Source organism: Oncorhynchus gorbuscha, linkage group LG12 (assembly GCF_021184085.1).
Source record: "Oncorhynchus gorbuscha isolate QuinsamMale2020 ecotype Even-year linkage group LG12, OgorEven_v1.0, whole genome shotgun sequence".
Classification (NCBI taxonomy): domain Eukaryota; kingdom Metazoa; phylum Chordata; class Actinopteri; order Salmoniformes; family Salmonidae; genus Oncorhynchus; species Oncorhynchus gorbuscha.
Genome location: NC_060184.1, coordinates 69,933,405 through 69,957,517, shown reverse-complemented (window position 1 = coordinate 69,957,517; position 24,113 = coordinate 69,933,405). Strand labels below are relative to the sequence as shown.

Genomic DNA, 24,113 nt, shown 5'->3' with positions numbered 1-24,113 from the left:
TCAAGTTTGGGAATGTGCAATTGGCATGTTGACTGCAGAAAATGACCACCAGACCTGTTGCCAGAGAATTTCATGTTAATTTCACTACCATAAGCCACCTCCAACGTTATTTTAGAGAACTTGTTAGTACGTCCAACCGGCCATTTTAATTATTTTTTTGTATGAGACATGGGCTTAAGAATACTTGTGTAGCCATTGTCACTTATTTGTATACGTTGGGAGTCAGGTGGACAGTCATGCTTGCTTTCTTAAAGCGGCAATCCTGAAGCTTTAAGTGTTCTCACTGCCACAGTTTCAGTAAAAAGCTGAGGGATGAGGCTGGAGAAATGCAACCACTCTCAAACCATCGACTACGCTATGGATGCAAGGACCATCCATGATATCAAAATGATCATTTTAACCACATTTTTGGGGCTATACAGTGGTTCTTTACATTTACTTTGTTTACAAACATTGGAGTAAAACAAGCTTATATTTTGGGTTCTGATGGGGTATGACAGTTGAACTAAGCTCACAAGGCATTTATACATTAAATTCTTCAAGAATCAATGGGTACTTATTCATCAGTCCAAAAAAAGTATGTAGTAACTTAAGGAATGCCTCTAATAGATGTACCGTTGAAGTGGGAAGTTTACATACACCTTAGACAAATACACTTAAACTCAGTTTTTCACAATTCCTTACATTTAATCCAAGTAAAACAATTCTGTCTTAGGTCAGTTAGCATCACCACTTCATTTTAAGAATGTGAAATGTCAGAATAATAGTAGAGTGATTTATTTCAGCTTTTTTATCACATTCCCATAGGGACAGAAGTTGACATGCACTCAATTAGTATTTGGTAGCATTGCCTTAAAATTGTTTAACTTGGGTCAAACATTTTGGATACCTTCCACAAGCTTCTGACAATAAGTTGGGTGAATTTTGGCCCATTACTCCTGACAGAGCTGGTGTAACTGAGTCAGGTTTGTAGGCCTCCTTGCTCGCACATGCTTTTTCAGTTCTGCCCACACATTTGTCTGGGCTTTGTGATGGCCACTCTAATACCTTGACTTTGTTGTCCTGAAGCCATTTTGCCACAACTTTGGAAGTATGCTTGGGTTCATTGTCCATTTGGAAGACTCATTTGCGACCACACTTTAACTTCCTGTCTGATGTCTTGAGATGTTGTGTGTCTTGGCAAAGAAGATCTTCCAATCAACACACACACACACTGTACTAATTGCATTCCAGTGCCCAGCAGACATCCAGGCTTCCATTCAACACACACACACACACACACACACACACACACGCACGCACGCACGCACGCACGCACGCACGCACGCACTGTACTGATTGCATTCCAGTGCCCAGCAGACATCCAGGCTTCCATTCAACACACACACACTGTACTGATTGCATTCCAGTGCCCAGCAGACATCCAGGCAATACCGGTCTCTTCCCCTGACTCACCCTCTGTGTTGTGTAAAGGCATGTGGTTGCAGAACGTATACATCAGCGTGGGCGTGAGGTGAGTGGTGTGAGGCTGAGGGGTGATATTCCAACACATGGTGAAAGATGGATACACCCTGCAGTGTAGACCCCTAGTAATTGGCACTTTTCCTGCCCTTCAGTCTACACCTGCCACAACTACCACCCCTCTCTTAGTTTCTGTGCTGACTTTGACATTGACAACAGTTGATTATCGTGAGTCTTTTACAGGATGAGGAGGTGAGCCATCGCCCAGTGGTGGAGTTCATTGGATGGGTGAGCCATCGCCCAGTGGTGGAGTTCATTGGATGGGTGAGCCATCGCCCAGTGGTGGAGTTCATTGGATGGGTGAGCCATCGCCCAGTGTGGAGTTCATTGGATGGGTGAGCCATCGCCCAGTGGTGGAGTTCATTGGATGGGTGAGCCATCGCCCAGTGTTGGAGTTCATTGGATGGGTCATTGTGAGTGGGTGAGCCATCGCCCAGTGGTGGAGTTCATTGGATGGGTGAGCCATCGCCCAGTGGTGGAGTTCATTGGATGGGTGAGCCATCGCCCAGTGGTGGAGTTCATTGGATGGGTGAGCCATCGCCCAGTGGTGGAGTTCATTGGATGGGGTGGCTGCCCCTACATAGAACTTGATGTCAATCAAACCAAGGATATGGCTATTGATTTCCAGAGGAGCTCACTGCCTCCATTGCAAGGAGATAGATGGTGAGCCAGTTGATACCATTGATCGATGTGAATATCTTGGCACTTTCCTTGACGGAAAAATAGTTTTCAGGCCAATGTGGATGCTATCTGTGCAAAGGGACATCAATGCTTGTTCTTCCTGAGGAAACTCTGCTGTTTCAGAGTGGATAAAACCCTGATGACCATCTTTTACAGATTGTTCACTGATTCCATTTTAACATTCAATATCATCTGCTGTTTTGGTAATCTAACTTAGAGTAAGAACAGGCTGGATAACATTATGAAAGTAGCAGGATCGGTAGTTGTGCACATACAGTACCTTGCAAAAGTATTCCGAATCCTTGGATTTCTTCACATGTTATTGTTACAAGGTGGCTTAAAATGGATTTAATTGTCATTTTTTTGTCAATCTACAACAAAATACTCTATAATGTCAAAGTGGAAGACAAAATTATATATGTTTTTAAAGATAAATAAAAATGAATTACTTTTAAATATAGTTGTAGCATAAATATTCAGCCCCTTTGTTTAGGCAAGCATCAATTAGTTCAGGAGTCAAATTTGACTTAACGAATCACATTATAAGTTACATGGACTCACTCTGTGCGGCAGGTAGCCTAGCGGTTAAGTGTGTTGGGCCAGTAACCGAAAGGTCGCTGGTTTGAATCCCCGAGCTGACATGGTGAAAAATCTGTCGATGTGCTCTTGAGCAAGGCACTTAACCCTAATTGCTCTAGGTTAAATAATGGCTGATCCCTGGGCGTGACCTCACTCTCTGAGTGTGTCTCAGGGGGAGTGGGATATGCAAAAAAATACAATTTAGACATTGATTTTTTAAGGACCAAACCTTCCTTTGTCCCCCATACATACAACATCTGTAAGGTCCCCCCAGTCAAATGCTGTATTTTAAGCACAGATTCAACTACAAAGACCAGGGAGCATTTCGAAGGCCTCATAAAGAAGAACAATGGTCGATGGTTAACAATAACAAATCAGACATTGAATATCTCTTTAGGCATGGTCAAGTTAATAATTATGCTGTGGATTATATATTAAACCACCCAGACACATCAAAGACACAGTCGTCCTTCTGAACTGACTTGCTGGACAGGAATTCAACTGCTCAGGGATGTTACCATGAGGCTGTTGGTGATCTTAAAACAGCTACAGAGTTGTCTGTGATGGTAGGAAACTGAGGATAGATCAACAACATTGTAGTGACTCCACAATAATGAACTAAATGACAGAGTGAAAACAAGAGTTCAATGCATTTTGTATGCAACAAGGCACTAAAGTAATACTGCAACAAAAAAAAACACAACAAGGGAATACTCTTTTTGTCCTAAATGCAATGCCTTACTGTACGTTTAGGAAAAATACAACACAACATATCACTGAGTAACTGCCTCCTTATTTTCAAGCTTGGTGGTGGCTCCATCATGGTATGGGTATGCTTGACATCGGCAAATCCTGGGGAGTTTTTCAGGATAAAAACTAACGGCATAGAGCTAAGAACAGAAAACATCCTAGAGGAAAACCTGCTTCAGTCGGCTTTACACCAGAGACTGGTAGAGAAATTCATGTTTCAGCAACAATAACCTGAAACACAAGGGCAAATCTACACTGGGATTGCTTACCAAGAAGACTGGAACATTCATTGAGTGACTTAAATCTCCTTGAAAATCTATGGTAAGACTTGAAAATTGCTGTCTAGCCATGATTTCCAAAATCTTAACAGAGCTTGAAATATTTTGAAAAGAATAATGCGCAAATATTGCACAATCCAGGTGTGCGAAGCCCTTATAGGCTTACCCAAGAAGACTCACAGCTGTAGTCAATGCCAAAGGCGTTTCTAACATGTATTAACTCACGAAGCTGAATACTTATGCAACGATTATATTTCTATTATTTTAATTCTATTAGTCTTTAAAACAAATCTTAGAATTTTTCTTCCACTGACATTAGAGTACTTTGTGTAGAGTGTTGACCAAAAAAATGACAATTTAATACATGTTAATCCCACTTTGTAATACAATAAAATGTGAAGAAATCCAAGGGGTCTGAATACTTTTGCAAGGCTCTGTATTGCAGTATATGCTACACTGTTCAAAAAAATAAAGGGAACACTTAAACAACACACAATCTACTTCTGTGAAATCAAACTGTCCACTTAGGAAGCAACACTGATTGATGTCACATGCTGTTGTGCGAATGGAATAGACAACAGGTGGAAATTATAGGCAATTAGCAAGACACCCCCAATAAAGGAGTGGTTCTGAGGGTGGTGACCACAGACCACTTCTCAGTTCCTATGCTTCCTGGCTGATGTTTTGGTCACTTTTGAATGCTGGCGGTGCTTTCACTCTAGTGGTACCATGAGACGGAGTCTACAACACACACAAGTGGCTCAGGTAGTGCAGCTCATCCAGGATGGCACATCAATGCGAGCTGTGGCAAGAAGGTTTGCTATGTCTGTCAGCATAGTGTCCAGAGCATGGAGGCGCTACCAGGAGACAGGCCAGTACATCAGGAGATGTGGAGGAGGCCGTAGGAGGGCAACAACCCAGCAGCAGGACCGCTACCTCCGCCTTTGTGCAAGGAGGAGCACTGCCAGAGCTCTGCAAAATGACCTCCAGCAGGCCACAAATGTGCATGTGTCTGCTCAAACGGTCAGAAACAGACTCCATGAGGGTGGTATGAGGGCCCGATGTCCACAGGTGGGGGTTGTGCTTACAAGCCCAACACATTGCAGGACATTTGGCATTTGCCAGAGAACACCAAGATTGGCAAATTCGCCACTGGCGCCCTGTGCTCTTCACAGATGAAAGCAGGTTCACACTGAGCATGTGACAGACGTGACAGAGTCTGGACACGCCGTGGAGAACATTCTGCAACATCCTCCAGCATGACCGGTTTGGCGGTGGGTCAGTCATGGTGTGGGGTGGCATTTCTTTGGGGGGCCGCACAGCCCTCCATGCGCTCGACAGAGGTAGCCTGACTGCCATTAGGTACCGAGATGAGATCCTCAGACCCCTTGTGAGACCATATGCTGGTGCGGTTGGCCCTGGGTTCCTCCTAATGCAAGACAATGCTAGACCTCATGTGGCTGGAGTGTGTCAGCAGTTCCTGCAAGAGGAAGGCATTGATGCTATGGACTGGCCCACCCGTTCCCCAGACTTGAATCCAATTGAGCATATTTGGGACATCATGTCTCGCTCCATCCACCAACGTCACATTGCACCACAGACTGTCCAGGAGTTGGCGGATGCTTTAGTCCAGGTATGGGAGGAGATCCCTCCGGAGACCATCCGCCACCTCATCAGGAGCATGCCCAGGCATTGTAGGGAGGTCATACAGGCACATGGAGGCCACACACACTACTGAGCCTCATTTTGATTTGTTTTAAGGACATTACATCGAAGTTGGATCAGCCTGTAGTGTGGTTTTCCACTTTAATTTTGAGTGTGACTCCAAATCCAGACCTCCATGGGTTGATACATTTGATTTCCATTGATAATTTTTGTGTGATTTTGTTGTCAGCACAGTCAACTATGTAAAGAAAAAAGTATTTAATAAGAATATTTCATGCATTCAGATATAGGATGTGTTATTTTAGTGTTCCCTTCATTTTTTTGAGCAGTTGTTTTGTGTAATATTGTCATCTGTTCAATGTGTTTTTACTACGTGCCCCCAGGGGAGAATAAAGACTGCTCTACTACTGCTCTCAAGCTTGTGTGAGGGAAACCCAGTGAAGAATATACTAAGGGTTTATGACAACCTAGGCCAGAGGTCGGCATTAGGCAGCCCGCAGACCAAAACCGTTATTTTTTTTGTCTCCCCAAAGTTTTTTGCAAGAAAATATTTTTGTTTTTGATTTAAAAAAAGAGGAAGATTATATTAACAATGAATAAAAAATACAAAAAATTATTCAGGAAATCTCTTCCAAGTATTGCCATGAATAACAAGAGACTTGATGGTGTCTCAATGTAATCAAGGTATGAAAAGATTGTTATGTTCAAGTACAGTCTTTTTCTGTATTTAGTTGTGGTCAATTTGCAGTGTACAAATTATTATAATTATGTTCTGGCCCCCGACCATCCTGTCCGATAAAAATTGTCCCGTGACTGAATCTAGTTGCCTACCCCTACCTTTTGAGATTTAGATTTGAGCTATGCAAGTCAACAAATTGGAGGGATGCATATGTGCTGATTGGAGTCCCCATGACCCATATGGAGAATAGGAGTAGTAGTAGTAGTAGTAGCAGTAGCAGCAGTAGTAGTAGTAGTAGTAGTAGTAGTAGTAGTAGCAGTAGCAGTAGTAGTAGTAGTAGTAGTAGTAGTAGCAGTAGCAGCAGTAGCAGTAGTAGTAGTAGTTGTAGCCTACTGATATAGTTTGAGAACAGTATGTTGTATGACCAACTGTAAACTGTGTGGTACATGAACGTCACTGGGCCTGGGAGAATCACATGGTTGCGTGCCCACCATGTGAGGAGGGATCAAATGTCTTTTCCACCCACAGAGACACACGCATACATTCCATCTCCTTGGACTGTATGTTCCACCTCTGCCACTCCCCTCGTAGAATGCTTGCTGATCCTAGACCAGTTGACACAGTGAATGAGCATATAATAAGACAGTGAAAACTGAGCACACAACAGTCCAAACTGTGGCTGCTGGTTTTGAAATACAGCCCAGTTCATCCACTCTCATGCGGGTCAAAGGCCAGGCAGAGTGGTTCTTATTTCGCTCCTCAGTTTTAACAGCCGCTGTTCTTGAATAGGCCAGAATTGGCCACTGGGGGCGGGGAGAAGATGTGACATCACAGACTAAGTCCAGTTCTGTCCTATGTCCTGGTTGTCAGGGTAAGGTGGAGACAAAACAACCAAAGACAGACTGACTGACAGGGATATACAGAGAGAACCCTTGTGCTTTTACTGACCACTGATTGACCATTGGCTAGTGGCTACATTCACAGAGAGGATACAGTTCTCTGGTGAGTGTTGAGTTGTTACACTGTGATTTAATTGTAGGAGCGAAGTTCTCATAAGAAAGGCATGGACTAGACTGGAGGGTTACAGAGGTTATGCAGTGTGCTGTCATGTCTCTGGTCAGACCAGAGCACTGTTAGGCATGCTGAAAATGTCTGATTTCAGCAAACCAACACATGTAACACAGGGTAACAGAGGACTGGGCCTGTAACTAATGCAAACATAATTGTTATAAAGAATATGCCTTATTTATACCAGAGGACCAGTGGAATAATCTATGTAATAATTATGTAGCATGTAAATACACACAGTTACCCTGGAGTAGTAACTATGCAATGTTAAATCTTTCTTAGGACTGTTTAAATCGAATGCATTGGACAATCAGTCAAATATTTTCAGAGGAGTATTGTACTACTGACGGGTGACCTGAATATTTGCAAACTTGTCATAATCCGCAGTGTTTCTCACAGGAGTTATTTAGGACAAGGAGGTGTCAGGTTAGGATGTTGACATTGAAGGGAATGTTTTGATATTGATGTGTGTAGGGGGGTGGGTGGGAGTGTTGTTGTGGTACCAAAGTTGAAGAACATACGCATATCTAGGTACTTTCCGCAGGTCCTGGAATTGTAGGCGAACTCATGGAAAACAGAAAGGAAGGCGCTGCACACTGTTGCTCATTCTGCCAGGTGATATTTATTTACAACAACGTTTCGACCCCTAGGTCTTCATCAGGCATCCATATCCCAGCTGGGGGAGGAAGGTCCTATATATAGGGGCATTACTCAGTGACATCCCTTCCTGAAAGAGGAGGTAAAAAATGTATAACAGTTTCACAATAAACATTCAATGTATCAGAATATATGATCATACACAGGGAATGTGATCAATATTTACAGTAATATGCATACACATACAATATTCAATTAGGATGAAAAAAAACAACACAATTCTGACATTGAAACTATAAAAACCTTTAAAAAGAAAAAGTGGGACATGACCCTGGAGTGGGGTGTGGCATCCATTGTGTGTACATTTGGCCAGACAGTAAGAGTAACACTACACTCCTGTGTGGGAAGAGGAGGGCTGGGATGTCCCAGTTGAGGGCACACAGCGTGCCGTGCCACAGAGGAATTTGTAGCCCTTTCGGTGCTGTGCAATTCTGGAAAGCAATGTAAAGAGCAAAAATAGAATGTCTGCCAACACTCCTCTCCTTTTCAGTCTCCATGGCAATAATATGAATCCTTCAATGAAATTGTAATGTTTTTAACCTTTGAGCATTGAAAATCACTTCCCTAAAGGTTTTCTTATTATCTATAATTATCTTTTACAAATAATTTGTGTCACAAGAGTTCTTTAAATCCACCCCAGCTATTTGGTCAGAGTATTCTATGCAAATCAGAGCCTATGTAAGTACCTAGCTACTTAGAAAACAACAGCCCCAGAATTCCCATGTGAATCAATTACACACTTCTCTGTCCATCATCTCAGGCACCCAGAACCAAATCCCACATCCATTAGTCTGTTACGAGAGACCATCATCTAGGGTCGGGGAAGTAAATAACAGAATAAGAATTAAAAGGGCATATTTGTAAACAATGGAGGAAAGTTTATATTTTGTTTTCTGATTGACAGTCGAACTAACCACATGAGACATTTATAAGTTTGATTCTTTAAGAATCAATGTCTATATCATTAGTTGAAAAGTACAGGAATGGATGTAGGCCTACAAATCCCAGATTGCCCATTGTTCACATTTTTTTTCTCTCACAGGCCTCATGCTCAGAAGCTAGCTAAAGTAAAGGGCTGGAATTTTATTTTTATTTCACCTTTATTTAACCAGGTAGGCAAGTTGAGAACAAGTTCTCATTTACAATTGCGACCTGGGCAAGATAAAGCAATGGAATGGAATAAATAGAAGGGTATCAAACATATGGAAACCATTACAATGAGTCCGTCCTGGTGGCTTCGCCTCTCCCTGTCTGGTATTAAATACCACAAGTCTAAACGAGGCGTGAAAACCTCCTTATAAAAACACTGACTGTTGTAGCCAAACCGGCCGCCAGAAAGCGCTATTATTCCATAAACCACGTAAAATGAATAATTAGTGCCAGCTCCCGGCAGGTTGGGCAATGACCGTTGGAGGGGGGAGTTTGTCTCTGATTGTGGCCATCCATAATCTATGTGGCCAGAAAAGTTGTTTGAGAAACTCACTGCCTGTTGAAGACCTGGAACTGACGAAACGACGGTTTGGGCGCGCGTTTTGGGTGGTTATGGTAAGACATGATGACAAACACGTTTTGAATCCAGTTTATGTCACTGAAAGAAAGTTTGACTAATAGTGTAACGGATTTTACTCCGAGCCTTTCACTTGCGCACACATGTATGTAATGTGTCTTCTCTAGTGCGACGATGTTCTGATGCCGCGCGCGTGCGCTCTGTTGCAACAATAATACTTGTTTTGGCAAGTACTGTACATGCTCGTGTGGTGTGCATTGGTGGTTTCACACTTCAAACTAACCAACCACTCTTCGTTCTTTTTCCTCTGCACTCTCTCAAATTTCTCAGAATATTTCGTGGGCTATCAGCGGAACAGAGTGTGAGCTCCAGAAACCGAACATGACTGAAAATGGACTTGGGAACCGGGTGCTTAACATGGACACCATGAACCCGAATGTAAAGCGGGTTGAGTATGCTGTCCGTGGTCCAATCGTGCAACGCGCATTGCAGATTGAAAAGGAGCTCAAACAGGTACAGTGTGTACTGTTGTACAGAGATCGAGATTTGCATGTGGATGGTCTTTTTCTTGAGAAATAGGACAGCCCAGGTGACATGGTGCAAACTACCAGATGTCCGTGGGAAGTTGCCCATTATCCAACCTAATGTAGCAGTAGTAAAATAAACTTTGCCGTAAACCATGATCGGACTGGGATGAGTAAAGACTCAAATGTAAAACCCACTGGGTTCCTCGGAAACGTCACTTACACGCAGAATGAGTTGGGACATAGGCGATGTCAGACTTTCAGTCAACCTATTTACTAACTTTTCATGCATTGAGTGTGCACAAACACTGTCAAACAGTATAGAGCCGTGTGATGATAGTGCACTCTGGTGACATTGGCACGTAATCATAGGATCACCATTCTTTCCTTAGAGAACACACAAATATGCAAAGGATACTGATCTTTATGAGGGACTGCCCTGAAACTAATGCTCACTCTTTTGGAGAAGCTGACCCTGAACCACAACATTGTTTTAAAGGCAGTAGTCTCCTAAAGCAGTGGCTTCCAACCTTTTTCTGGTACTGTACCACCAACTGCTTTTTGCTTTGCCCGGAGTATCCCTGAAGTATGAGTGATGATTAGCTGAGAGAAATTTATGATAAAAAAATTGTGGTACTGTTTTTTTGGACTTCAGTGCGGCTTTTAACTTTATCGACCATAGTCTGCTGCTGGAAAAACGTATGTGTTATGGCTTTACACCCCCTGCTATTTTGTGGATAAAGAGTTACCAGTCTAACAGAACACAGAGGGTGTTCTTTAATGGAAACCTCTCCAACATAATCCAGGTAGAATCAGGAATTCCCCAGGGCAGCTGTCTAGGTCTCTTACTTTTTTCAATCTTTACTAATTACATTTGAGTAAAGCCAGTGTCTATGCATGCGGACGGCTCAACACTATCCACGTCCACTACTACAGTGAGTGAAATCAATGCACCACTTAACAAAGAGCTGCAGTTAGTTTCAGAATGGGTGGCGGGGAATAAGTTAGTCCTAAATATAAAAAAACCTAAAAGCATTGTATTTGGGACAAATCATTCACTAAACCCTAAACCTAAATATTGTAATAAATAATGTTTGGAGTAACCCTGGATTATAAACTGTCATGGTCAAAACATGTTAATACAACAGTAGCTAAGATGGGGAGGTCTGTCCATAATTAAAGTGCTGCTCTGCCTTTTTAACAGCAGTATCAACAAGGCAGGTCCTACAGGCACTAGTTTTGTCGCACCTGGACTACTTTTCAATGGTGTGGTCTGGTGCCACAAAGAGGGACCTCGGAAAATGACAATTGGCTCCGAATAGGGCAGCATGGCTGGCACTTAAATATACACAGAGAGTTAAAATTAGTGGAGGAGAGATTGACTTCATCACCACTTGTTTTTGTAAGAAGTGTTGACATTCTGAATGTACAGAGGTGTCTGTTTAAACTACTAGCACACAGCTCAGACACCCATGCATACCCCACATGACATTCCACCAGAGGTCTCTTTACAACCCCAAAATCAAGAACAGACTATGGGAGGTGCATTGTACTACATAGAGCCATGACTACATGGAACTCTATTCTAAATCAGGTAACTGATGCAAGCAGTAGATTCAGATTTTTTTAAAACAGATTAAAAAAATACACCTTATGGAACAGCGGGGACTGTGAAGAGTCACACACATACACACACACACATGGATGTTGTATTGTAGATATGTGGCAGTCGAGTAGTGGCCTGAGGGAACACACTTAATGTGTTGTGAAAAGTGTTACGTAATGTAATGTTTTAAATTGTATATAGTTGCCTTAGTGTTGCTGGACTCCAGGAAGACTAGCTGCTGACTTGGCAGAAACTAATGGACCCCAGAAAGTGTAGCTGCTGCCTTGGCAGGAACTAATTGACCCCAGGAAGAGTAGCTGCTGCCTTGGCAGGAACTAATGGACCCCAGGAAGATTAGCTTGTGCCTTGACAGAAACTAATGGGGATCCTTAATAAATACAAATACCCCTGAAGTACCCCCTCATGTACATTTTACCAGAAGGTATATTGTCTCAGAAGTCTTCTCAAGTACCTTCCTGGATAGGCTATGTACCCCAGGGGTCTTAGTCGTTCACTCCTAAGGCCTGAGGTGGGGATGGTTACCAAACTAGAGTGGATTGATTCAGAGTACAATTGAGTATACACTCTCCCTCTCTTTTGTCTGTGAATTGGCGACTTCACTTGGGCTACAACTTGGGCTACAAGCGGCGCAGGTCCTAATCCAGGCACTTGTCATCTCCCGTCTGGATTACTGCAACTCGCTGTTGGCTGGGCTCCCTGCCTGTGCCATTAAACCCCTTCAACTCATCCAGAACGCCGCAGCCCGTCTGGTGTTCAACCTTCCCAAGTTCTCTCACGTCACCCCGCTCCTCCGTTCTCTCCACTGGCTTCCAGTTGAAGCTCGCATCCGCTACAAGACCATGGTGCTTGCCTACGGAGCTGTGAGGGGAACGGCACCTCAGTACCTCCAGGCTCTGATCAGGCCCTACACCCAAACAAGGGCACTGCGTTCATCCACCTCTGGCCTGCTCGCCTCCCTACCACTGAGGAAGTACAGCTCCCGCTCAGCCCAGTCAAAACTGTTCGCTGCCCTGGCCCCCCCAATGGTGGAACAAACTCCCTCACGACGCCAGGACAGCGGAGTCAATCACCACCTTCCGGAGACACCTGAAACCCCACCTCTTTAAGGAATACCTAGGATAGGTTAAGTAATCCCTCTCACCCCACCCCCCCCCCTAAGTTTTAGATGCACTATTGTTAAGTGACTGTCCCACTGGATGTCATAAGGTGAATGCACCAATTTGTAAGTCGCTCTGGATAAGAGCGTCTGCTAAATGACTTAAATGTAATGTAAATGTATATGGAGCAGTTCTCTGGGCACTGTGCCAACAGCTAAACCCTGTGGAGCAGGTGCCCATTGTGACATCACCACCCCTATGCTTCTCTTTGAGGAGGCCATGTAGGGTGCTTAGGTTTAGCAGAAAGTAAAGTTATGTCTAAAGTTCAACACCACAATATCCCCACCTGTGTTCTCCCTCCCTCCAGCCATAAAGTATGTGTAATATAGTAATATCCTTTCCATGTTTTAGTTATAACAGGGTTCAAAGAATACAATGATTGCCTAATTTTAAAATGAAGTTGAGATTCAACTTGACAAATGTTATTGGATATGTTATAGAAGCTTACTAGCATTCACATGGAGTGGGATATGCCCATTGCATTGTCTGGTATGCTGAGAGACTTCCTGTCAGGGCACTGGGCAGTGACACTTACTGATAACTCAGCAAAACAGATGGGACTAAGGTCAGTCTGGTTTGAAGTGGTACATTGAAGTGATACATTCACCTCAGACTGGTCAGTCATTTATTCCTAGGCTGCATCCAAAGACTGGCATACAGTGAATAGGTTTGGAATTTTATGGCCGACTTTCCAGTGACTTTTTCCAGAAAAAAAATGCAAATTTCATAAAACTGAAGTATTAGGTCAATATAATTGGGCCAATTTGTTTTGGTCAGTGCTATCTGGAATCCTTGGTACATTCCTACCTTAACCCCAACCCTTACCAAACCTTAACCCCTACCCCTGCCATTAGCCTAACCCTTACCGAACCTTAACCCCTACCATTAGCATAACCCTTACCGAACCTTAACCCTTACCATTAGCCTAACCCTTACCGACCCTTAACCCCTACCATTAGCCAACCCTTACCGAACCTTAACCCCTACCATTAGCCTAACCCTTACCGACCCTTAACCCCTACCATTAGCCAACCCTTACCGAACCTTAACCCCTACCATTAGCATAACCCTTACCGAACCTTAACCCTTACCATTAGCCAACCCTTACCGAACCTTAACCCCTACCATTAGCATAACCCTTACCGAACCTTAACCCTTACCATTAGCCTAACCCTTACCGACCCTTAACCCCTACCATTAGCCTAACCCTTACCGAACCTTAACCCTTACCATTAGCCTAACCTTTACCGAACCTTAACCCCTACCATTAGCCTAACCCTTACCGAACCTTAACCCTTACCATTAGCCTAACCCTTACCGACCCTTAACCCCTACCATTAGCCTAACCCTTACCGAACCTTCACACTTACCTTAACCATTTTAAATTTCAACTTCAATGGGGTAGTGTCTCAAGGATTCCAAATAGCATGGACCAATTTTTTTTGGTGCAAGCTAGTAGCTCTGCCTGTGTGTCTGGTTGGCACAACAAGGGTCTTTTCATGATGGTGATCAATGAGAGAGTGCTTAGTTTAGCCTCAATGAGGTTTCTATGGCGACCTACCTCAATTCCCAGGCTTTGCTGTGAAGAACTGAAAATAACATTTTATCAAATGCCCTTATCCAGAGTGTCTCACAGCAAGAGCAGATAACAAGGGGATCAAAGGACATCATACAAATGTCTGGCACGGGTGTATGTCACTTTTGATACATTTGTCCAGAACTTGCAATTCATGAATTTCACTGATAAAACTATAGTGAATAGAGTTGTCCTGGTCTCAATTGGCCGGTCCAGAGCCCTGTTGTCAGTGCCTGGTGCTGAACAGGAGAACACAGAGCTGACCAGTGGGAGGGGGGCAGTTCTCACACGGCGAACAGCATACTCATTGTTCGACTCAAGCGAGGGATAAGACCAAGAAGGGGAGAGCTTTGCGTCCCTTCTCGGACCTCTCGAACCTTCCCGATCAGATCTGTATGGTAGTTAGAATGAGGTGAATCACAGTAGGTTAACATAATAGGGATGTTGACTCAGTAAAATTATTCAATAGAAAGAGACCAGAGACAATGAACAGCCAGATAACAGCCAGTTTCTGTTACTTACCTGAAACAATGGAAATTAAAAATATATTTTTTACATACCGTGGTTGCCATAACATTGAAGAACTCCGACGGCGCATGATTAATTCTGAGAATCGCCCCTCACCAAAAGATAACTTTCTATCCTCTGTCGTCTACCCAGGTCCTGATCTCCCCTCTGTAACTCCTGTGCCAGGCAGACTCTGTGCCAGGCCTAATCTATAGAGAACCTGGGGGCACAGGGCTGCCAATGAGAGAGGAGGACTGGCATAGGGGATTGGGACTGTGCGATGAGGGAATGAACCAGTCTGATTTGATTTTACATGCAGCCAATGTCAGCTGATCTGAAAGGAATGAACAGCTGATCTTTCATTATGCATGTGCCATGTGTCCTGTTCTAAGAATCCTGAGAAGTGTTTTGGATGTGAAACTCAAGTTATTTAAAGGGCCAATCAATAACAAACTGTGTTTTGGTAAAAATATGAGGGATGGGCTTGGAGAAATGGAACCACTCTCAGATGTATAGACAGAGCTATGGATGCAAGGACTAACCGTCAATGATGTAAGTCGCTCTGGATAAGAGCGTCTGCTAAATGACTTAAATGTAAATGTAAATAACAACATTAGTGTTTAACCATGTTTTGAGGCTATACACTGTTTACATTTTACAATGTTTACAAACTTCGGAGTAAAACATGCTTCTATTTTGGCTTCTGATGGGTTACAACAGTTGAACTAAGCTCAGTAGGCAAGTCCAAAAATGTATGTAGCTACAGATTGCACCTTTAAATGATTATTACTGGTGGTTTTGGATAGTTGTTGTGTGGCATTCAGCTCCGGTGTCGTTCTCTGTTTGTAAAATGGAATACCTGCCGTCCCTGCCTGAACACACTGATGTCCCAGCAGTACAAACACAGCTGGGTGTCCCCCTCTCCCTTCCATTTTGATTGGCAGAAATCATGAGACGCCCCCTGATATTGACCTACAGGAGGAAAGCAGGAAGGTATCATGTGGGTTTAGGTTTCAGTTGGGGGAATGAACAGAGTGCCTGTTTAGCTACACAACAAGGAAAGCAGTGTCATCAGTATAGACATTCCCATACCAAGATGGCTGATGTGAAGACGGAGCACTCAGACAGTAAATGCAGCATAGACGTCACATAGGCTTTCTTTTAACTGTTAATATTAGGTTATGTAGTGTGTAGCTTTGATGACACCTCAGGGGACTACAAAAGTTAAAAGAAAGTTAAACTCCAAATCCCACTAATCCAGGTGCTGTACAGTAAAACCATAGGGGGTGTATTCAGGGGCTTATCAGATTATGCTGTTCAATGACTACTAGGTCTACCACGACTACTAGGTCTACCACGACTACTAGGTCTACCACGTCTACTAGGTCTACCACATCTACCACGATTACTAGGTCTACCCCGACTACTAGGTCTACCCCGATTACTAGGTCTACCACGACTACTAGGTCTACCACGACTACTAGGTCTACCACGACTACTAGGTCTACCACAACTACTAGGTCTACCACGACTACTAGGTCTACCAGGTCTACCACGTCTACTAGGTCTACCACGTCTACTAGGTCTACCACGACTACTAGGTCTACCACGACTACTAGGTCTACCACGACTACCACGTCTACTAGGTCTACCACGTCTACTAGGTCTACCACGTCTACTAGGTCTACCACGACTACTAGGTCTACCACGTCTACTAGGTCTACCACGACTACTAGGTCTACCACGACTACTAGGTCTACCCCGACTACTAGGTCTACCCCGACTACTAGGTCTACCACGACTACTAGGTCTACCACGACTACTAGGTCTACCACGACTACTAGGTCTACCACGACTACTAGGTCTACCACATCTATCAGGCTACGCAAAGAACATGTTGTCATTGTCACGTTACACTGTTTCCACTCTAGGTCTTGTCTATCTAGTTTCTTGTATTGGCTACAAGCCTGAATGTTGTTTATCAAGCCTTTGCATTGCAGATGATATGCTCCCTGTTGTATTTTATTTGTTGCCAGAACACACTGATGTCCCAGCAGTACAAACACAGCTGGGTGTCCCCCTCTCCCTTCCATTTTGATTGGCAGAAATCATGAGACGCCCCCTGATATTGACCTACAGGAGGAAAGCAGGAAGGTATCATGTGGGTTTAGGTTTCAGTTGGGGGAATGAACAGAGTGCCTGTTTAGCTACACAACAAGGAAAGCAGTGTCATCAGTATAGACATTCCCATACCAAGATGGCTGATGTGAAGACGGAGCACTCAGACAGTAAATGCAGCATAGACGTCACATAGGCTTTCTTTTAACTGTTAATATTAGGTTATGTAGTGTGTAGCTTTGATGACACCTCAGGGGACTACAAAAGTTAAAAGAAAGTTAAACTCCAAATCCCACTAATCCAGGTGCTGTACAGTAAAACCATAGGGGGGTGTATTCAGGGGCTTATCAGATTATGCTGTTCAATGACTACTAGGTCTACCACGACTACTAGGTCTACCACGACTACTAGGTCTACCACGACTACTAGGTCTACCACGACTACTAGGTCTACTAGGTCTACCACGTCTACTAGGTCTACCACGACTACTAGGTCTACCACGACTACTAGGTCTACCAGGTCTACCACGTCTACTAGGTCTACCACGTCTACTAGGTCTACCACGACTACTAGGTCTACCACGACTACTAGGTCTACCCCGACTACTAGGTCTACCCCGACTACTAGGTCTACCCCGACTACTAGGTCTACCACGACTACTAGGTCTACCACGACTACTAGGTCTACCACGACTAACTTTCTATCCTCTGTCGTCTACCCAGGTCCTGATCTCCCCTCTGTAACTCCTGTGCCAGGCCTAATCTATAGAGAACCTGGGGGCACAGGGCTGCCAATGAGAGAGGAGGACTGGCATAGGGGATTGGGACTGTGCGATGAGGGAATGAACCAGTCTGATTTGATTTTACATGCAGCCAATGTCAGCTGATCTGAAAGGAATGAACAGCTGATCTTTCATTATGCATGTGCCATGTGTCCTGTTCTAAGAATCCTGAGAAGTGTTTTGGATGTGAAACTCAAGTTATTTAAAGGGCCAATCAATAACAAACTGTGTTTTGGTAAAAATATGAGGGATGGGCTTGGAGAAATGGAACCACTCTCAGATGTATAGACAGAGCTATGGATGCAAGGACTAACCGTCAATGATGTAAGTCGCTCTGGATAAGAGCGTCTGCTAAATGACTTAAATGTAAATGTAAATGTAGATCTACCACGACTACTAGGTCTACCACGACTACTAGGTCTACCACATCTATCAGGCTACGCAAAGAACATGTTGTCATTGTCACGTTACACTGTTTCCACTCTAGGTCTTGTCTATCTAGTTTCTTGTATTGGCTACAAGCCTGAATGTTGTTTATCAAGCCTTTGCATTGCAGATGATATGCTCCCTGTTGTATTTTTTTTGTTGCCAGTATCATGAGTTTGAATGAAATTCTGATTATAAGAATTGGAGAGGGCTATGGAGTAGGCTTGAGCAGGGACAGAATGACAGGGAGAAAAGAGAGAGAGAGTGAGAGGCATTGGCATAGCAACAGCACTATTGTTTTACCCAGATCTCTCCTGCCCTCCCCAGTCTACACACAGTGGGAGTATCACAGCTGTCCCCAGTCCCTGTTTAACATGCTGTTGGCTTCCAGGATTATACAAAGTCCAATGGTTGAATAGGCAGGGATTTTAAACCGAGTTTAGAGTTATCATACTCATAGAGGTTGGCGAGTAAGTATTACTATTGGGGATTGTCATGCACTAAATGTGACTTATGTTTAATTATCACGATAACCATATCTGTGTAATAACTGTGACTTTCTCTGTTTCTGCAGGGGGTTGAGAAGCCTTTTACAGAGGTCATCAAGGCCAACATTGGTGATGCGCATGCTATGGGCCAGAAACCAATCACATTTCTCCGACAGGTCTGTTAATCGTTGTTCTAAAGCTGTGGTGTATTTTATATGGAAGTGACCCATTATTATTATAGATGACTATTTACTATACATTACTACACATTACTACAACTTCTCTGTTCCCGTCAGGTTGTAGCGCTCTGCGCCTACCCAGATCTCCTAGAAGACGACAAGTTTCCAGAGGACGCTAAAAATAGAGCACGGCGCATCCTTCAGGCCTGTGGAGGGGGAAGTATAGGTGAAATAACTTACTGTAGGCAAGCAGTGTGTAAAAAACAAACACCTTTTGTTAAATATCCATTGAACTTTTATCTATTTCAGGTGCATACAGTGCTAGTCCAGGCATTGAGATCATACGACAGGATGTGGCTAAATATATTGAGAAGCGGGACGGTGGCATCCCCAGTGACCCCGACAGCATCTACCTCTCCACCGGGGCCAGTGATGCCATAGTGGTAAGACTGATGATGGCAGTAGTACTGAGTTCTTGATTTGTGCTCGCATGACTAAAATGTTGATTACAACCAACACTTAACTATTTACTGGATCAGTAAATAATCTCTCAATGCTGAATCGGATCTTACGGCACATGACTCTCCCCTTCCGTCCTTTCTACCTCCCTCACATCTCTCTCTGTAGACCATGCTAAAGTTGTTGACGTCGGGCGAGGGGAAGAACCGTACAGGGGTGATGATCTCCATCCCTCAGTACCCCCTCTACTCTGCTGCTCTGGCTGAGCTGGCGGCTGTCCAGATCAGCTACTACCTGGACGAGGACAAGTGCTGGAGCCTGGACGTCAATGAGCTGAGGAGGGCTGTGAAGGCAGCCAGGGAGCACTGTAACCCCCGCGCCCTCTGCATTATCAACCCTGGCAACCCCACAGGTATGTGGACACAAGTTTAGGGATCTGACTCTCTTATTTTTAGACCATCTCTGTTCTGTTTAGAGAACTCTTGTCACCCATCACTGTGATAGGTCAGGTCCAGAGCAGGCAGTGCATTGAAGATGTGATCCGATTCGCTGCTGAGGAGCACCTTTTCCTGATGGCTGATGAGGTAATTTAGTAATAATACAATCTCTTCTACCTGATCTTACAATTTCTCCCCATTTTCGAAGGTTTTTCTTCCAGACAAGATATTCAATACATATCACTCCCTCCCTCTGTGGCTACCAGGTGTACCAGGATAATGTGTATGCGGAGGGTTGCCAGTTCCACTCCTTTAAGAAGGTTCTGTTTGAGATGGGACCAGAGTACTCCAGTGTTGTGGAGCTGGTCTCTTTCCACTCCACCTCCAAATGCTTCATGGGAGAGTAAGTCTGTAGCTACACACCCACGTATTCTCACAGATGGTGACTGACATAACTTGGCTCTATTAGGAAAAACGAACTTGACACGTCGTACAGTATGTGAATCAAGTATGCCAGTTACTGTACCATATGAATGTGTGTGTTCCTGTCATACAGGTGTGGTTTCAGAGGAGGGTACATGGAGGTGGTTAACATGGACCCTGAGGTGAAGTTGCAGCTGACTAAACTGGTGTCTGTGCGGCTGTGCCCCCCCATCCCTGGGCAGGCCCTACTGGACCTGGTGGTCAATCCCCCTCAGCCTGACGAGCCTTCCTATGCCACCTTCATCAAGGTCAACATACACATGATGTGGATGTTAGGATTCAGCCCTAAATGTCACATTAATATTATTACAGTGTAACAGGTGCTGTTCAGTAAAAATGTACATTGTGTCACAATTTGTTAGTATTATCCTGACCTCTGACCACTTAACAGGAGCGTACTGCCAACCTGGATATCCTGGCTGAGAAGGCCAAGATGACAGAGCAGGTCCTCAACACGGTCCCAGGGATCCACTGTAACCCTGTCCAGGGAGCCATGTACACCTTCCCCCGCCTATCACTGCCAGAGAAAGCCATCAACGCGGCAAAGGTATGTCTTTCCATCCCCCTCTTTCACCCTCCCTCTCTGTTAATTGATCTCTCCTTTCCCTGCCTGTTTCTGGTGCTCAGTTGTCTAATTCTTCCTATTCCAATCCCTTCTGTGTTGTTATTCAACCTTCTTTACCTCTGTGTAGGAGAAAGGCCAGGCTCCAGACATGTTCTACTGTATGAAGCTGCTGGAGGAGACTGGTATCTGCCTGGTTCCAGGTAGTGGCTTCGGACAGAGAGATGGAACCTACCATTTCAGGTTAGAGCGGTCGCCTGTCTAGCCTGGGTACCAGTCTGTTTAGCTATCATTCCACCCCTTGTCCTGTCAAATGTTTTTCATGGCAAAGAGTGGAATGATAGCTAAACAGACTGGTACCCTGCCCCCAGTGATGTTCATGCTAAGAAAACATAATTTTTTATTTCTATCACACTCTCTTTCTTTCTCTGTGTAGGATGACCATCTTACCTGCAACTGAAAAGCTGAAGGTTGTATTGGAAAAGATCAGGGAGTTTCATAAGCGGTTCACAGAGGAGTTCTCATAACCCCACTCCTCTTCCCAGTCTGGTCTATAACAAAACCCCACTCCTCTTCCCAGTCTGGTCTATAACAAAACCCCACTCCTCTTCCCAGTCTGGTCTGTAACAAAACCCCACTCCTCTTCCCAGTCCGGTCTATAACAAAACCCCACTCCTCTTCCCAGTCTGGTCTGTAACAAAACCCCACTGCTCTTCCCAGTCCGGTCTTTAACAAAACCCCACTCCTCTTCCCAGTCCGGTCTTTAACAAAACCCCACTCCTCTTCCCAGTCCGGTCTGTAACAAAACCCCACCCCTCTTCCCAGTCCGGTCTGTAACAAAACCCCACCCCTCTTCCCAGTCTGGTCTGTAACAAAACATTTACATTTAAGTCATTTAGCAGACGCTCTTATCCAGAGCGACTTAAAAATTCCCACCCCTCTTCCCAGTCTGGTCTTTAACAAAACTCCACCCCTCTTCCCAGTCCGGTCTGTAACAAAACCCCACCCCTCTTCCCAGTCCGGTCTGTAACAAAACCCCACCCCTCTTCCCAGTCCGGTCTGTAACAAAACCCCACCCCTCTTCCCAGTCCGGTCTGTAACAAAACCCCACCCCTCTTCCCAGTCCGGTCTGTAACAAAACCCCACCCCTCTTCCCAGTCCGGTCTGTAACAAAACCCCACCCCTCTTCCCAGTCCGGTCTGTAACAAAACCCCACCCATCTTCCCAGTCCGGTCTGTAACAAAACCCCACCCCTATTCCCAGTCTGGTCCAGTATGTAACAAGACCCCACCCATCTTCCCAGTCCTGTCCAGTCTGTAACAAAACCCCACCCATCTTCCCAGTCCTGTCCAGTCTGTAACAAAACCCAACCCCTCTTCCCAGTCTGGTCTGTAACAAGACCCCACCCGTCCTCCTCAGAAACTGGTTGGAGAGATGGTGAAAATATCTAACTGAAAGAGTGCCAGTGTGTTACCAACACACCCCCTGTTCGAGACTCTCCCCTCTAGTGTCCTAGACTTGACATTAAAAGAGGAGCAGTGTGTTAAGAAACTGCACTTTTTAACATGGTACCTGGCATGCTGTTCTGTTTCAGCTAATTGTTTAAATTGTGTGTCAGACAGCATCTACACAGTGTTCATATGTGATAATGTTTTAGTCATTTTCAGTTCATGACTACTGACAAATGATTGTGTCAGTTGAGGGTTTTGAGGGTTTTAATTGTTTTGTCTATCTAGTTTTACAGGTTATACAGCTACATTATGATCAGTCGTACTATAATCAGTAAATAGTTGGCAGAGGTGTGATTTTATTGCATGCCAGAGGGAGTGCAATGGCTGTTGCGTTGAAAAGGATACTGTGAACTACTGTGTGTACGATGAACAGTCTGAATGTAGTTACAGTATTTAATAACCATGTTGATTTTTATCTTGAATTGTAAAAATATAAATGAAAGTGTAATTTCTATGTCTTGGTTTGCTCATGCCTTGTCTGTGCACCACATCAGTGTGGGAAGCTGAAAGTACTTCTACGAAAAAAGATCTTATCGTATGCTCTGGAAATGTTTATGGCAATGTCACCTACTATATTTTTAAATTTTTATTTCAACTTTATTTAAACAGGTAGGCAAGTTTAGAACAAGTTCTCATTTACAATTGCCACCTGGTCAAGATAAAGCAAAGCAGTTCGACAGGTACAACAACAAAGAGTTACACATGGAGTAAAACAAACATACAGTCAATAATACAGTAGAAAAATAAGTCTATATACAATGTGAGCAAATGAGATGAGATAAGGGAGGTAAAGGCAAAAAAAGGCCATGGTGGCGAAGTAAATACAATATGGCAAGTTAAAAATGAATAAATAAATAAACACTGGAATGGTAGATTTGCAGTGGAAACATGTGCAAAGTAGAGATAGAAATAATGGGGTGCAAAGGAGCAAAATAAATAAATACAGTAGGGGGATTATAGATGGGCTATGTACAGGTGCAGTAATCTGTGAGCTGCTCTGACAGCTGGTGCTTAAAGCTAGTGAGGGGGATAAGTGTTTCCAGTTTCAGAGATTTTTGCAGTTCGTTCCAGTCATTGGCAGCAGAGAACTGGAAGGAGAGGCGGCCAAAGGAAGAATTGGTTTTGGGGGTGACCAGAAAGATATACCTGCTGGAGCGCGTGCTACAGGTGGGTGCTGCTATGGTGACCAGCGAGGTGAGATAAGGGGGGACATTACCTAGCAGGGTCTTGTAGATGACCTGGAGCCAGTGGGTTTGGCGATGAGTATGAAGCGAGGGCCTGCCAACGAGAGTGTACAGGTCGCAGTGGTGGGTAGTATATGGGGCTTTGATGACCAAACGGATGGCACTGTGATAGACTGCATCCAATTTATTGAGTAGGGTATTGGAGGCTATTTTGTAAATGACGTCGCCGAAGTCGAGGATCGGTAGGATGGTCAGTTTTACACGGGTATGTTTGGCAGCAGAGGCTTTGTTGCATTTGATGTGTTTGATGTGGGTCTGGAAGGAGAGTTTACAGTCTAACCAGACACCTAGGTATTTGTAGTTGTCCACATATTCTAAGTCAGAACTGTCCAGAGTAGTGATGTTGGACGGGTGGGCAGGTGCAGGCAGCGATCGGTTGAAGAGCATGCATTTAGTTTTACTTGTATTTAAGAGCAATTGGAGGCCACAGAAGGAGAGTTGTATGGCATTGAAGCTCGTCTGGAGTGTTGTTAACAGAGTCCAAAGAAGGGCCAGAAGTATACAGAATGGTGTCATCTGCGTAGAGGGGGATCAGAGACTCACCAGCAGCAAGAGCGACGTCATTGATGTATACAGAGAAGAGAGTCGGTCCAAGAATTGAACCCTGTGGTACCCCCATAGAAACTGCCAGAGGCCCAGACAACAGGCC

General features: G+C 44.2%; 1 protein-coding gene across 3 annotated transcripts; it reads left to right on the top strand.

Moving 5' to 3' along the window:
* Nucleotides 1–7,020: 7,020 nt before the first annotated feature.
* Nucleotides 7,021–22,674, top strand: si:ch211-217a12.1 (alanine aminotransferase 2-like). Of its 3 annotated transcripts, XM_046292832.1 has the most exons (13): nucleotides 7,074–7,155; nucleotides 7,766–7,836; nucleotides 9,716–9,898; nucleotides 18,676–18,765; nucleotides 18,886–18,994; nucleotides 19,078–19,211; nucleotides 19,396–19,639; nucleotides 19,732–19,811; nucleotides 19,931–20,067; nucleotides 20,221–20,395; nucleotides 20,539–20,694; nucleotides 20,840–20,952; nucleotides 21,146–22,674. In XM_046292832.1, the coding sequence occupies exons 2-13, from the start codon at nucleotides 7,789–7,791 to the stop codon at nucleotides 21,234–21,236; spliced, it is 1,560 nt and encodes a 519-aa protein (XP_046148788.1). In that variant the 5' UTR covers nucleotides 7,074–7,155; nucleotides 7,766–7,788; the 3' UTR covers nucleotides 21,237–22,674. The 3 variants fall into 3 exon arrangements, with proteins under 3 accessions (XP_046148789.1, XP_046148788.1, XP_046148787.1); XM_046292833.1 differs by lacking the exon at nucleotides 7,766–7,836 and having other exon boundaries at nucleotides 7,021–7,155; XM_046292831.1 differs by lacking the exons at nucleotides 7,074–7,155; nucleotides 7,766–7,836 and adding an exon at nucleotides 9,248–9,423.
* The last annotated feature ends 1,439 nt before the right edge of the window (nucleotides 22,675–24,113 follow it).

Coding starts and splice junctions, on each gene's coding strand:
- si:ch211-217a12.1 (XM_046292831.1), top strand. CDS start 9,280: ATGACCGTTGGAGGGGGGAGTTTGTCTCTGATTGTGGCCATCCATAAT. Junction 19,812..19,930: donor TTTTCCTGATGGCTGATGAG/GTAATTTAGTAA, acceptor TGTGGCTACCAG/GTGTACCAGGATAATGTGTA. Junction 20,068..20,220: donor TCCAAATGCTTCATGGGAGA/GTAAGTCTGTAG, acceptor CCTGTCATACAG/GTGTGGTTTCAGAGGAGGGT.